Source organism: Mauremys reevesii, linkage group 2, assembly GCF_016161935.1.
Source record: "Mauremys reevesii isolate NIE-2019 linkage group 2, ASM1616193v1, whole genome shotgun sequence".
In the NCBI taxonomy this organism is placed as follows: domain Eukaryota; kingdom Metazoa; phylum Chordata; order Testudines; family Geoemydidae; genus Mauremys; species Mauremys reevesii.
The window spans coordinates 172,078,558-172,092,862 of NC_052624.1; the positions used below are offsets into that span (position 1 = coordinate 172,078,558).

The 14,305-nt window shown below is 41.1% G+C and overlaps 1 protein-coding gene across 2 annotated transcripts in view; it reads left to right on the forward strand.

Annotated features, from left to right (window-relative positions):
- FARS2 (phenylalanyl-tRNA synthetase 2, mitochondrial) overlaps positions 1–14,305 on the forward strand; it is a 324,031-nt gene that overhangs the window by 274,112 nt on the left and 35,614 nt on the right. Inside the window, exon 8 of one of the 2 annotated variants that reach the window (XM_039525767.1) lies at positions 2,880–2,967. The exons of the other annotated variant lie outside the window; for it this stretch is intronic. Within the exon in view, the coding sequence (XP_039381701.1) occupies positions 2,880–2,922 (43 nt within the window). The 3' untranslated portion in view covers positions 2,923–2,967. Of the gene's footprint in view, positions 1–2,879; positions 2,968–14,305 lie in introns of those variants that run through there. 2 annotated transcript variants of the gene reach the window in all.

Here is a 14,305-nt window from a genome sequence, read left to right on the forward strand (position 1 = left end):
AGAGTAGGCTGAGTTGGCAGGGCTGGCAGTTAGGAAAAATTAACATCTTTTTATTTGTAAACCAAGAACACTTTAGTCTGAAATCTTTAATATATAAACAGAAAGACCCATGGTACTGTTTCTAGTCACTTTTCAGAATAGAGGCACATTTTAACATTGAACTGTCTGTCTCAATACAATATTACTGACATACCTCACAGGCCTGGAGAGGATTAATTAATTAGTTAATGTTTGCACAGCACGTTGAAGATGTAAAGCACGCATAAGCGGCCAAGTATTGCTGTTAGCTTCTGGGACGCAGCAGATTCCTACAACTAAATATGTCTTTTGTTTCTACAATGAACTTTAAAGCAACCCTCAAATCAGTTGAGGTCAGTGGGTTAACATCAAGAGAATGCAAAAAAGCATTCACTGCTGTTTTCATTTTTTGTCAGTGACAATTAAGTCACCTGACAGCACCTTTCATATCTACCACTGTGCTACAGGACAGGTTTATTTCAGGAGAAAGTCAGAGGGGCCTAGAGATGTTTTCAGTTCACTGAAGCCATTTGTTCTTGCTGTTGCTTTTTTAAGTGAAAAAGTGATTTTCAGCACATTAAAAGCACTGCAGGTTGTGGATGGACGTGTCAAATGTTACCAAAGCAATTGTATCCTTTATGCCACAAGCTCTTCAAGCAAAGAGGATCTTAACCCTAGTATGGAAGAAGCCTGTGTTCCATTCTAAAGGCTTTTCTTCACTACTGGGTTAAGTTGACCTAAGTCATGGTACTCCATAGCTGGAGTCAATATAAGTTGACTTACCCTGGTGTCTTCACTGTGCTGCATCGATGGGAGACGCACTCCAGTCGACTTCCCTTACTCTTCTCGGGGAGCTGGAGTACTGGGGTCGACTGGAGAGCCACTCTGTCGTCGATTTAGTGTATCTTCACTAGACCTGCTAAATCAACACCTGCTGCATCGATCTCCCCGGTAGTGAAGACAAGCCCTAACTTATGTGTTTCTCAGCAGAGGAAAGGCAAATACATTTTGAAGGGGTGTCTGGGTATAGTTGTACCAGTATATTATTGGCAAGCAACTGAACTTGGTTTCATGGAACTTAATTGTTTGGGGCTGTTGTGTGTGTTTTCCTTCTCAAAATAAATATGCTCACAACATTTTAAATTTAAAAAACCCAAACTCCCAAGGATCTGCCCAAACTAAATCTTCAAATCCAAGTTCTCTCACACTCTGGTAAATTTCGGGTACAGATCCAAAATTTACAGATTGTCTTTATCTATTTAATGGTCTGAACTGAAACCTAAAAAAACCCACAAATCCCTTGGGAAAGTATGGATTTGAAGTTTGTGGCTCGGGCCAATCTCTTTACCCCTCACCCGCCCCAAAAAAAGGCAAAAACAAAAAACAATCACGAAAGCCAAACTGGCAATAACTTGTATAATTGAGGAGAACATGTACTGGGCAAGGAAGAGAATAACAAGGAGAGAAAAATTTCTTGCCAGCAGGAACAGAATACATAAGTGAATTCAGTACATACACATCACATCCCAACCAATTCACAAACTCTTACCTTGTTCAGAATAATATTAAAAGGAGTTTCATAAATGATGTTACATAATGATTTGAAACACCACTGAGCATCTAGTGTAGGTGGAATGTAACTTCTTTTAAAATATATTAGTGATCACGGTCAACCCTAGCATAATATATGTCTGTCTAGATGAATTTATTATTTTAGGTATTATAACACATCATTATAGCTTTCCCTTAACATTTCACACTGACATCATCTTAAGGGCTTGTCTACACATGAAATTAATTGAATGAAAATAGAAATTGATGAAAATTAATCCATATTAAAATAGGATTTGAATTTAGAGCAGATTAACTATTCCATATTAATACCATGTGTGGATGCTCTTATTCCAGAATAAGAGTGCCATATTCCAAATTATTTTAATCCAGTTTATTTGGAATAAGGCACCATTCTTATTCTGGAATAAGAGCTCCACACATGGATTTAATCCAGAGTAATTAATGGAAGGCTATTTTAAGATAAATACCTGTATAGGCAAGCCCTAGTGTTACATAAATCCATTGTGGGAACAGAGTGCATAGTCCTTACTGTTAATTGGAAGATGCAATTTGATGCCAGCATCCCCATTCAGATCAGGAATGAAAGATATGCAGAGGTAGTAAGTTTTGGGTTGGCAGGGATTCACATTAGTGTAGGTCTATCTCACTCCTGCTGCTTGTTCATGTTTTCCATTCTCCTGCAGACTATGAGGGCTTGGCACTAATTTTTTTTATTGGCTTCCTCTGGGGGCGGGTATGGGAGGCATGTATAAAGCCTGCGTTCATTTAACCTCTTTTAATGTAACTATCCAAAAAGGCCAGAAAAATAGATCTGTTTGGGAAAAGGGACGAGGGGAATCCAGAGAGAATGACCATTTTAGTGTGCTCTTGTGCCCTCAGGATGTGATGTTTAAACTCTCCCTCCACTGGAGAGATGGGAAGCGGTGCTCCTGTAACCCAGTGCAGTGAGTTTTTAATCTTAGACTCCAGTGTGGCAGCATGGGGCTTGTGAGAATGCAAGAAAACAGAATTCAGAAGCATATTGCTCTCTCTCACTTGCTTTTCTAAACAACGCAGTTCAGTCCATATGCTTAAAAGTTTGCTTGTCTATTTGCCTGACACTGCTAATTACAGACAGTACGTAAGAGTAAGACAATCCAGGTTTGTGCAGAAATGCACTGGAGTCTGTGGTGTACGTGTACAAATCCTATTAATTGATGGTGGGTTTTTTTCCTGTTGTACTTTTTGAGCAGTGTTTCCATCAAATTCTGGACTAATAATAATAATAAGAGTTGACATTTTTATAGCACCTTACATCTGAAGGATCACAAAGAGTCTTACCTACTTTAAAAATTGATATACAAACAATATATGGGGATCAGATCACTTCATCTACCTCTGGATCATAGTAGCCTCTGAGCTGAAACACAAGAATTGTATAATGGCATCCAGCAACACCACAAAACAGCACAGGAAAGGAATCAAAGAGGTACTGTCAACCCTTAATCTTTATTCTTATACTCCATGATACTTCTTTGTTGTGCTACAACAGGTTCTCTTCCCTGTTGAAAATTAAAATAGCTCTTATCTACCTTGATATGGATACTGCTTTCTCTAGATAGTTGTTTTATTGTAATGAAAAATGCTGTTATATTAACATTAGGAACTCTACTTTCTTCCCTTTACTGAACTGATAAGAAATATGATGTTTAATCAAAACAAATGCTGATGGCAAAATGATTCTATCAGGGAAATACCTGAGCCACCATCTTTGAGTCCTGAAAGCTGTATCTCCTCAAACAAAAGGATGGAAAATTATTAAGGCATGTGCCCTGATTCCAAACACAGTTGTCAGTCAGTCAAACTGAGAGAACACCTTACATGGGTGTATAGTCAGAGGAGGCTTGGCCTAGTGCAATGTTCTTTCTTATGCTTGATATATGCCTAGTGACGCTCACCTCTGTGCCTGAAGGGGGAGCACACTGTGGAGTCTTAGCTCAACATTGACTTGTAAGAAAAAGTTCCACCTACAAAGTCACTGTACGTCAGAGTCCATAACAATTAGGATGGAGCTGACAAAGTTCTACCAGATTCGATATTTTTCTTGTTTATTAATGCAGAAGCTGTATGTTTGATTACCCCTGAGGAAATTTCACCTACGTCTGTCATAAATAACAAAAATATCAGCAAGGCCTGGCCTTTTCTACAATATCAAAATTGATTTTGCCTTTGAATACAGTATATGCCTGCTCTCCTTAAGTGCCCTTTTCAGTTAAGTTTTTAAAAATGGAACAGGCACCTGCAGAATGAACACTGCAGTTTCTTAGAGATGCAGGAAAACTCAAGTGCACCACACATACAGCATCTATAATTCTCAAGGCCAGCGCTTAGTCATCAGTCTCAACGCAGTAGATTTTTCCTCTCTACTGCTCTCCAACATTCTTGTAATAAAAATAGATAGAACTCTGATTTTTCATGCCTGATATTGAATTCTTGTCGAGGGCTCTAAACATGGACTTCCTTTCTTTTGGAATATAAGGGACTTCTGAAAAATACATTTGAGTGGTATTTGTGCTAAGGCCTTCTTTATAATTCAAGCATATCTGTTACATTTGTCTGCTAGACACATAATGACCTATTCCATGTCAGTTACCACAATGAGAGGATCATTCACAAACCATACATTGTTTATCACATAGCTTCAAATTCTTCTGCCAACACCAACAATAATTTTGAAGAAGCCATTCTTTCTTCAAGAGTGACATAGTCATTTTAGTTTTGGAAAATACCCACGTTTCAAACTCATGCAAAGCAGGGAGATGCGAGCTAAGAAATAACGTGGTAATGTTCAGAAATCCTTAATGAGGCAATGTCATCACAACTGTTTTGTCGGTTTAGCAAAGCATTTGAGTTTTGGTTCCTTATAGGTTATCCCTCAGTCTAATGTAAGATTGGTACTTGCACATCTTCCTCTACGCACAACATGGAGCACAAGCAGGTTTCATTGAGAAAGAATAATAGGGTCTGCTTCTGCTCTGGCAGTTTTGGTATTACTCGTATTACTCTATACTGATATTATTCTATTCTGGCATTACTCTACTAACCCCTGATTTACACTGGTGAAATTAAAAGATAGAAAATGGCTACCATTTTCAATAGTGCCTAAATTACTTTTGAAAAGTTTACGCAACATCTTAAATGTGTTCACTCATTGACAAGTTATTTAGCTTAGAAACTAGATAGCAGTGGACAATATAGTACAGTCATATATGCTGTAGTTGTCTGAAACTAAATCTGAAATCAAATGCAATTCACCAGGTTTGGGGTTTCATTACAATCCCAAAACTTGAGCCAATTTTGCGGAAGAATCACCAACATTCATAAACCTTTCTGTAAACATAAGCTAAATTTTGAGAGATCTTGGGCAGATTTACATTAGTGTGTGCATTGGGAACAGCAGGTAAAAACTCAATGTTTTGATTTTGGCTGAGATTCGCTTTGAGCTTTTTTGGGTTTCTTTGCACAAAACCCAAAAGGTGTGAACCCATGTGAATGGGAACATGTTGTACACAACTCCCTATGAATGAAAACACCATGTTTTATTCAGCTATAATACATACCTGCAATATTTATGTTTTGCCTGGTAGACATTTTTACAATACTACAAGGATTTCCTGAAATCTCATCACTTCTACCTAGCCAATGATGCTTAACATTCTCTTGCAAAAATGCATTCATTTACATTCCTTGAATCTCCCATATTTCCCCATATCCAATAATTTTCTCTAGAACCGGGCCTCCTCCTCGCTATTGAGTTAAAACTAGGGGTTAAACCTTTGTTAGATATTGAACCTACACACTTAACTTTAACTGCTCTGGCATATGTAAACTGTAAGTGACTGGAAGTGTTTTGTAATATATTTATAGAAAAGTGTCCAGGGAACCCAACGATGGTGCTCTAGGCATTCTGCAGTGGAAGAAAGAGATCCATGCATGATGGCTCTTCCTGCATATTGATTTGGAGATCACAATTTACATTTTGAAATAAACACACAAAATTGCAAGGTGAAATTCGTGTTGGGAATAATGTTTCCACTTCAGTTATACCTATGAGATCATTTTCATGTAATTCTGATTTCCTCTCCCCGTTTCCCCCCCCTCCCCCTTCATAATTTAAAAACTGATTCGGTGACTATAACTGAAACCACCACTGGAGATTTTCCAAGTAGCTGCCTTGTACACTACAGGCACATTAACACTCTAATTTTTCTCTTCAGAATTTAAACATGCACAAAAATCTGAAAACATAATGCATTACGCATGGCATCATAAAATCCATGATGCTCCATAAATGTGTGTAATTCAAAGAAACACAGAAATCCACAGAAGACTGACTGATGTTAATTTAAGTGAAAATTTTTAGTACTCTAAACCATTTTAAAATTACAAGGATATGATACAGAGATGAAGTATGATCAGAGGCAAAAGACAAAAAAATATCTAGCAAGGTGGGAACCTTCCCCTCTCTTTTTTTTTTTTTTGATGGAGGCAAAGATTTTGTCCAAACATGGGATTTTCCTTGATCCATCAAAGGCATACACTAAGGCATTGTTCCCAACCTTTTTTGTCTGGTGGGAGCCGGACGACGAGCCACTGAGGACCATGGCTGGCGGACAAGCATCTGCCGAAATGCTGCCAAGAAGTGGCAACGTCAATAGGTGTTGCCGCCGAAATGCTGCCGAAAAACAGCAGCATTTTGGCGGCGACGCCTCTGGATGAAGCTGCTTCTTGGTGGCATTTCGGCGGATGCTCGTCCGCTGAACAGTACCCGGGCGCACATAGATGCCCCGGCGGGCACCATGGCGCCCATAGGCACCACATTGGGGACCACTGCACTAAGGAGACCTTTGACTCTCCATTGCCCAAGGCAGTGACTAACAGATGCCTTGTCATTTGCAGATACCTTCCCCAGAATGTAATTCCCTTATAGCAGTATCAGAGGGGTAGCCATGTTAGTCTGGATCTGTAAAAGCAGCAAAGAGTCCTGTGGCACCTTATAGACTAACAGAAGTTTTGGAGCATGAGCTTTCGTGGGTGAATACCCACTTTGTCGGATGCATGTAGATGTATGTGCATCCGACAAAGTGGGTATTCACCCATGAAAGCTCATGCTCCAAAACTTCAGTTAGTCTATAAGCTGCCACAGGACTCTTTGCTGCTTATAACAGTAGCGGCTTTGATCATGCGCCTCACCTTGTAACACCTTTGTGCATCATAAACAAACATTCTCCCATGAATCTGAAATCTCAGTCCATAATCAGTTTGTAGGGAGTACTGAACTTTGGCATATCCTGCCATCTCTGACAGCTAATTGTACAAACTCTGGGGCATTTTTAGTCCCAACTAGAATAAGATGCAAGAGTTCAGAGGTCACTTGTGAGCTGGGCACTACTGCATAATGGAACTCTGTGTTAGTCATTAGCCGCCTGATTTTCAGAGGTGCTAAGCACTAGCATCTCTCATTAAAACCATTGATGTCAATGGAAGCTGCAGGTATTGAGCACCTCTTAAAATACAGCCACAGGTTCCTCAGCCTTTTTAGAATTAAGTTTCCAAGTGCAGCGTGGGCTGTACAGCCACCAAACGCTTTGCAAATTGTAAAATTTACACAAGTATATTATAAAATGTGGTTTGAAAATTGACCCCCATAGTTCTCCTTAAGAGCCTCCTTAAGAGAACATCATTAATATAAAGGATTTATAGCTGGCACTGTTTAAAAAAAATCAACATTTACTGAGCTGTGATATTTGACATAGCCTTTCCTATGCTAAGTCAAGGGAGTACGGGAATATTGTGATAAAGTCAAATGCCTTTGTATTTTACGTGTAGATTTTTTAAACAGCCCCCACTGTATAATCACTGAGGTTTGAGCAGAATAATTCAGTTCTCTTTCTTTTCAAGAAAATATAAAACCGAGATTGCTAAGGCTTTGGAGGCCTACAGCTTTTGCGTCTTTTAATTATTTCCCCCGTCTCTAATACTGTACGCTTCTTTGCATTTCAGTTGTTGTTTGAACTAGCAACATACAATTGCCCTATTGATTCCTGCTATGAAAGGTGCTGGAGGCTACCACACCAGATGCTTTTTCTTTGGCAGCTGCCATTTGCCTGTTGCACAACTAGATGCTTCTCTTTTTCTTCTAGCTCACTCTTCCCTCAAAAGGACAACCTTTGTTGTGGAATCTGTACCAACTCGTAGCTGTCAGAACTCACATTCAAGGGAATGTAAACCATGGTTGGAGGGAAGGTACATTAAGGATTTAAAATTCTTATCTGGTGCTGTTTTTATAGTTTAATTTAAATGTCTTTATATTTTACTTAGCAGTGAGCATCAACATTTTGTTTGCTCTGAAGGAAAACAAGCCTACTGCACCCAGAGCTGTTCTACAGCAGTAATTGTATTGTTTAAAATCCTAAAAGTATGAAAATTGTCGTGACCACTGAAGCAATTTGCTTTGTGCAATGAAATCGACTGTTAGAGCTGCACTGATCAGGAGATAGGCTGGCAGCACTTGAAAGGAAGTGGATCAGCAGGTAAAAAGTTGCTTCCAATCACTAAATACAATATTAAAAAACCTGCTAGGTTAGTGAAAAAGACATCTGGGCCAGGAAAGGTCCACTGATGTCTCTGTACAGGATGCAAGTGCTACCATGTCGAATTACTGCAGATTTGGGGATGTGAACGATGAGGACTTACAGGAAGCCAGCAAACTCCTTTCAAATGCCTCCTGAATTTTCACTCAGATGGCTGTTTGTTGGCCTGCTGCGTATGAAGTTGGAGGGAAGGTACATTTAGTGGCCTCTGTCCAATACCTAGTGGACAAGAATCCACATTTCAAAATCCACAATCACACTTGGCCCCTGTGTTAAGTATCAGCGGGTCACCAATGGTTGTCTGTTAAAACTGATTATTACACACAAAGGTAGTCCCTCAAACTTAGGGTTGAGTCATACTGGCAGGACAGTGTAGGGAGACACTTGCATTAGCACTGCCGTTGTGGTACCTCTTCTGTTAACAAACACAGGAATTCACTGCGATTTTCAAAAGTGTTCAGCATTGGTCTAACTCTGGGAGTTTTCAGGTGACTTTGATGGGAGCAGAGTTAGGCCAACATTGAGCACTGTTCCCACCCTCAGTTTCCAGGCAGTCTGACACTTTTCAGAGCTTTAATGTCACAAAACTAAAGTACTAAACAAATAGAGATTTTTAATATGTCAGGCAGCTACTTCCTGTGCCTTTCCCCAACAGTCCTCACAGGCTGCAATGCTCCAGCTTAGTCCTTCACCACAAACTGTAGCATTGCAAAGACCATCATCTACTGATTTGCTGCCACCTGGTTCATTTAATGTCTTTTCATTGTTACCATTTCCCTAGCTCTCCATACCACATCCACTCCTCACCCCTCCTCCTCACCCTTCCCTGTATCTGTGCATGCGCCTGTAGTCCTTACTCTCTCCCCATCTTTCCTCTCTGTTCTTTATACCTTCCCTGATGTTTTGTCCCAGGCCTCCTCATCCCTCCATTGAATCTCTCCAACTCTCACATCCAGTAGCCACTTCCCTTACTCTTATCACATGGAACGAAAAGGGTCGGGGAGAGCAGGAGGAAACACGATAAATTGTCCCAAAAGAGTTTTAGGGGCAGATCTTTCACTGAAGTCAATGGAGATGTACTGATTTATATCAGTTGAGGAGCTGGCCCATAGTTGGTATTTAAAATAAAGGAAGAAGAGTCCATTATCACTCTAGAACCTTCTGTATTATCAAGGTGTGCACATAACTTACCTGAGTAATCACATGTTCTTTTACTACAACCCCTGTCTTCCCTGTGGTCTCTCTCTATTGTTTACACATCATGTCTGAATTTAAGCTATATATTGTAGAGGCAAAGTGTGTGTTTGTACAGTGCCTAGTACAATGAAGACCAGATCCTGATTGGAGTCTTTGAGTGCTACCACAGTCCAGATAAGAATCTGCACAACGCAGGAATTCTATATGAGAGAACTAGCCGAGATGTCTCCTCTGCTCTGGAATTCTTGAGCTGTGCAGAAGTGGGGTGTCACCTCACAGGGATGTGGCCATCACAGCATGCTACCAACTAGTTAGTAAATTATATACAGAGAAGATGATATAGGGTGGTAAAATGTTTGTCTGCATGAGTTCGGTTGTGTCCTCGTCGGGTTTGGTACATCTCTGCCTGGAATTGGAGGGATATAAAAGCTCTCTGAATTACTAGGAGTCCAGCTGCACAAGTCTCAAAGGGAGCCATGGAAGCCTCTTAAAATGGACTCTGAATTGCTTTTCCTTGCATGAAAACATCATACTATTGAAGCTGAGTATTGTGGAACCTTCTTGGACTAGACCTTATGTCCCCCACTGGGACACTCACCTTTCCAATGGTGTAAGGCAGTGTATCCGAAACTAGAATTTGCCCTGCATTTGAGATACTGGCCCAGATTCTGATCTCACTCACTCCAGAACAACTCCATTGACCTGAGCAGAGTTACTTTGGATTTGCACTGGTGCAGCTGAGATCAGACTCTGGTGCACATGAGCTATACTGTTGATGGTGATAAGCCACAATAGAATGCGTCTCACTCTGCCATGGCTGCACAGGCTCTGCAGTGCCAACAGAAGTAGAAAGTAGGAAAGAGGACAGGGATGAGAGAAAAATGCCTAGGCCTCCTCCACTCATAACCTCCCTGGAGAATGCCTCCTCATACACACGGGCTGAGTTGCTGGGCCATTTTATTTTTAGAAGCAGCATTCTTCTCCTCCCCTCCCCCTTCTAGTGGCTCTGCTCAGGTGAGTTGCTTGAAACAGGTTCAATGATGGAGCTTGCAGGAGCACCTGATTAACATTCAGCCACTGTATTGAAGATTTGGGGTAATTTCCGTGTATCTGGTAGCATTCACCCCCTCTCCAATATTGCTAAATCACTCCTACCAAGGATAATTTATCCCTGGATCGTGAAAAACATTTTGGAAAGGATTTTTTTTTCTGTCGAAATGGATGAAGTTGTGTCAGGTGCCTGGTATTTTTCAAATGGTTATCTGACAGAGACCACCTCTGAATATCCATATGAGAACTTTACCTCTGTCCATTTCAACTGGCACACTCACTGAAGACTGTGCTATACTGTCAATATGCTTAGTGTATTTTTCAGGAGCAATGTATAAACATTTCCAGCAAGTAATCTTAGTGGAAGTTCCTTTGCCAAGTAATGCCTCGCTCCCTGGTTGTGGTTATGAAAAATTATTTTTGTTCATATAGGGGAACAAATGAGAAGAATTTTCAGTCCCTCACCCTTATTCACTGCAGCCTTGGGACACAGACTATGGGAGAGGTTTTTGTGTGTGTGTGTGATCAGCTGATAGTACAGCTAAACAGTTGTGACCAAATGGCACACTATCTGCGTTGGCTAGCGGAAGAGGCCAGGGGTCGGAACATTAAGATACGATGTAGGAACTAAAGAGGTGAGAGTGCAGCATAAAAGAACAGGGGAAGCGTAGCAGTGCAAGAGAGAGGGGTTGAGTTGTGCGAGGAGCTGAGGAAGGGAGGCAGAAGAAGAGGAGGGTCAAAAACTTTATGTTGGACATCGCTGCTAAACAAAAAATGTATTTACTCATCTTTTATTGATTAAGGAAAATATTAAAAATTAAAACATCATAGAAAATCCTATGTTTTGATTAGTCGATACTGGCATAATTTGCAGAGGTGCATTAATTATATGTGATGTCAGAGCTTAAATTCTCTTGTAATATTTCCTGGAGACCCTCACACACCACCCTTTCTCTGCCTATGGGCTTCTGCCCTGCAGCGGGGTGGTGGGGCTAGCAGCTTCTGCCCTGAGGGGCAGCAGGGCTCTGGGCTTTAGCCCCATGGGGGAAAGGGGCGCTGGTGTGGGAAGGGCTTCAGCCCCACAGAAGGTGCCAGGAGGAGGGGCTTCAGCATAGGTAACTTCTATATTTGAGGGGGTGAGGCTCGGTGGGGGGACTGGATGTGGGGGTGGGACTTGCGGGGGGTCTGGGTGTGAGAGGGCTCCAGATGAAGGGGGAGAGGCTCAGCGGGGTAGGGGTTCAGGTGCAGAGAAATTCCAGGTGCCTGGGGTGAGGCTCAGTGGGGGCTTCTGGATGTGTCGGAGGGTCTGGATGCACTGGGGCCACTCCACCCGCAGCCTATTCAGGACTAGCAGCTGAGCCAAGCACAGAATTCCCCCGGGAGTAATTCACTCACTCACCTGGGCTTGTCACTGCTGCACAAAGGCCTAGAAAGCCGTCCCCTTACACCGCTCACGGGGGGAACTGACCTGCTAGCAGAGAGCACCTGGCTGGTGTCACCGCTGGCCCCCTCCCCGCACCCACCTACATTCCTCTGCAAGAAGGAAGCATATGGGGAGGGCTAACAAGGTAGATGATATGTAGGTGCCCACTGCCCCCCCACACATTGCTTCTCCACCCATGGGCTTCAGCCCCACCCCCCGAGGGAGGCACTGGGGCTCAGGGCTTTAAAATATTTACCAGAGCTCAACTTTGGACAGCTCTGGCTGAATTTAAGCCCTGTGTGATGTATTTCAATTAAAAAAACCTAATAATAAAACATCACCACTTATATAACTCTTCACATCATCCAAGTGCTTTGCAATACAGCCTATAGTCAATCCACACCAAGCACGCAAATCTCGTTACCCTTCTTTCATAGATAAGTTAATTGAGGCTGACAGGATAAATACTGTCACCCGAGATCAGAGGGAGAGGCAGAGGGGGAACAGTAGTACCCAGTAATTTGGACCTATGGTATCTGTTACTTGTTTATTGTCATTACTTCTGACCAATCAGAAAGCAAGATTTGCTATCACAACTCTATAATAATATTTATAGATATACATGTTTGACTATTCACATTTATGTATCACCACAAAAGCATGGTTTTATATATCAATATCTACATGTAGATGTATAGATCTGATTCACTGCAAGGGTTCTGCTGACAGAACACAAGCTGCAGGCCCCCACGACAGAAAATTCACCAACAGCAGAGTGACAACAATGCAATGCAGGGAACATTGTGCTGTTGGAGATTCCATCTTTGGAATGAGACACCAAAGGCAGTGGCGCAGAGGAATGAGCCCAAATGTTGGAAGTCAGACTAGGAACTCCTGATTTCTAATCTCATCTCTCATGTGGGGCCCTGGACAAGTCACTTATTGCTCAGGTTTCAGATGTGCCTAGCACCCAAGACTTCTGTGGTAGTCAGTGGGAGCTGGGAATATTGAGCACCTTTGAAAATCAGGCCATTAATCTTTCTGAGCCTGTTTCCCTAGCTGATCAGAAGGTTTTTGAGAGAGACAAGATGGGTTAGATAATATCTTTCATTGGACTAGCTTCTCTTGGCGGATGGTAAAAGCTGTTGAGCTACACAGAGAGCTCTTCTTCACATCAAGCCCCAGCTTGTACTTTCTACTAACAGAAGTTGGTCCAATAAAAGATATTACCTCACCTACCTCATTCTCTCATATCTTGGAACCTTATCCTGGGCTACAACAACACTTCAGTTGGGAAGGTTTTGTTATTTGTCAGAAAATACAGGCTTGTTGGAAAAGCTTTTCCCCCATGTCACGTCTTTAAAACGATTCATACAACATGAAACTTCCAAACTTGAACTAAATATCCTACCTAATTTTTGATAAACAGAAATAAGGTGATGTTTAACATTTTCTTTAAATCGTGGGATGAAATCGTAGTCCCAAGTCAATGGGTATTCTGCTATTGATTTGAATGGGGCCAGGATTTCCTCCATGATGTCTATCTATAACATAAACTATATGGCAGTCAAAATGTGAGATGGAAATTATGAGAGTTGAGGGAATTTGAAGAGCAAATTACTGAAAACATAAAAGCAAATAATTTCTTTAAGAATATCAGAAATAGGAAGTCTGCTAAATTATTCTAGATTACCGAGAAGTAAAAGGAACAATTAAGGATGATATGGATATTGCAGAGAAACTAAATGATTTCTTTGTATCAGTCTTGTCCACAGGGGACAATAGGAACAGACTTGTAAACAGTAGCTCTGAGGAAGACAATAAAGATGAAACCCTGTCAGAAACAGAGGTGTGAAGGAAATTGGTGCTAGAACAAATATTTAAATTGCAGCAAATCACCAGGACACAATCTGAAATAATTTGAGAATGACGTGACTGGGCTGGTAATAAAATAATTCAATCTTCCCTTAAATTTAGCTACTGTACCAGAAGCCAGGAGGGTAACAAATATTGTACCTATTTTTTAAAAGATAGAATGATGCTGGAAACTACATGCACGTGAATCTCATTTCAGAACAAAGTAAAGTGGTTGGAAATAGTAGCCATAAAATATGTAGATGGATATGACCTAAGTGGAAGTAATACACATCTGTAGGAATATTCTGAAGTAATCATATGCATTGATGCATTCTAAATTTATTAAATTTAGGAATAAAAACCCTGGAAATGCACCATTTGTGGCTCAGTAGGAAGTAGACTCCAGATTTCCTGAGTCCCACCCCAGTGCCCTATCTACTAGCTCAATCCTTTATTTCAGTGGGAATTGTCCTAAAAACAAACAAGGGGTTAAGATGCATTAAAGAAAGAATAAACCATGATACTGGAAATATTAAAAAGCCATTATATACAT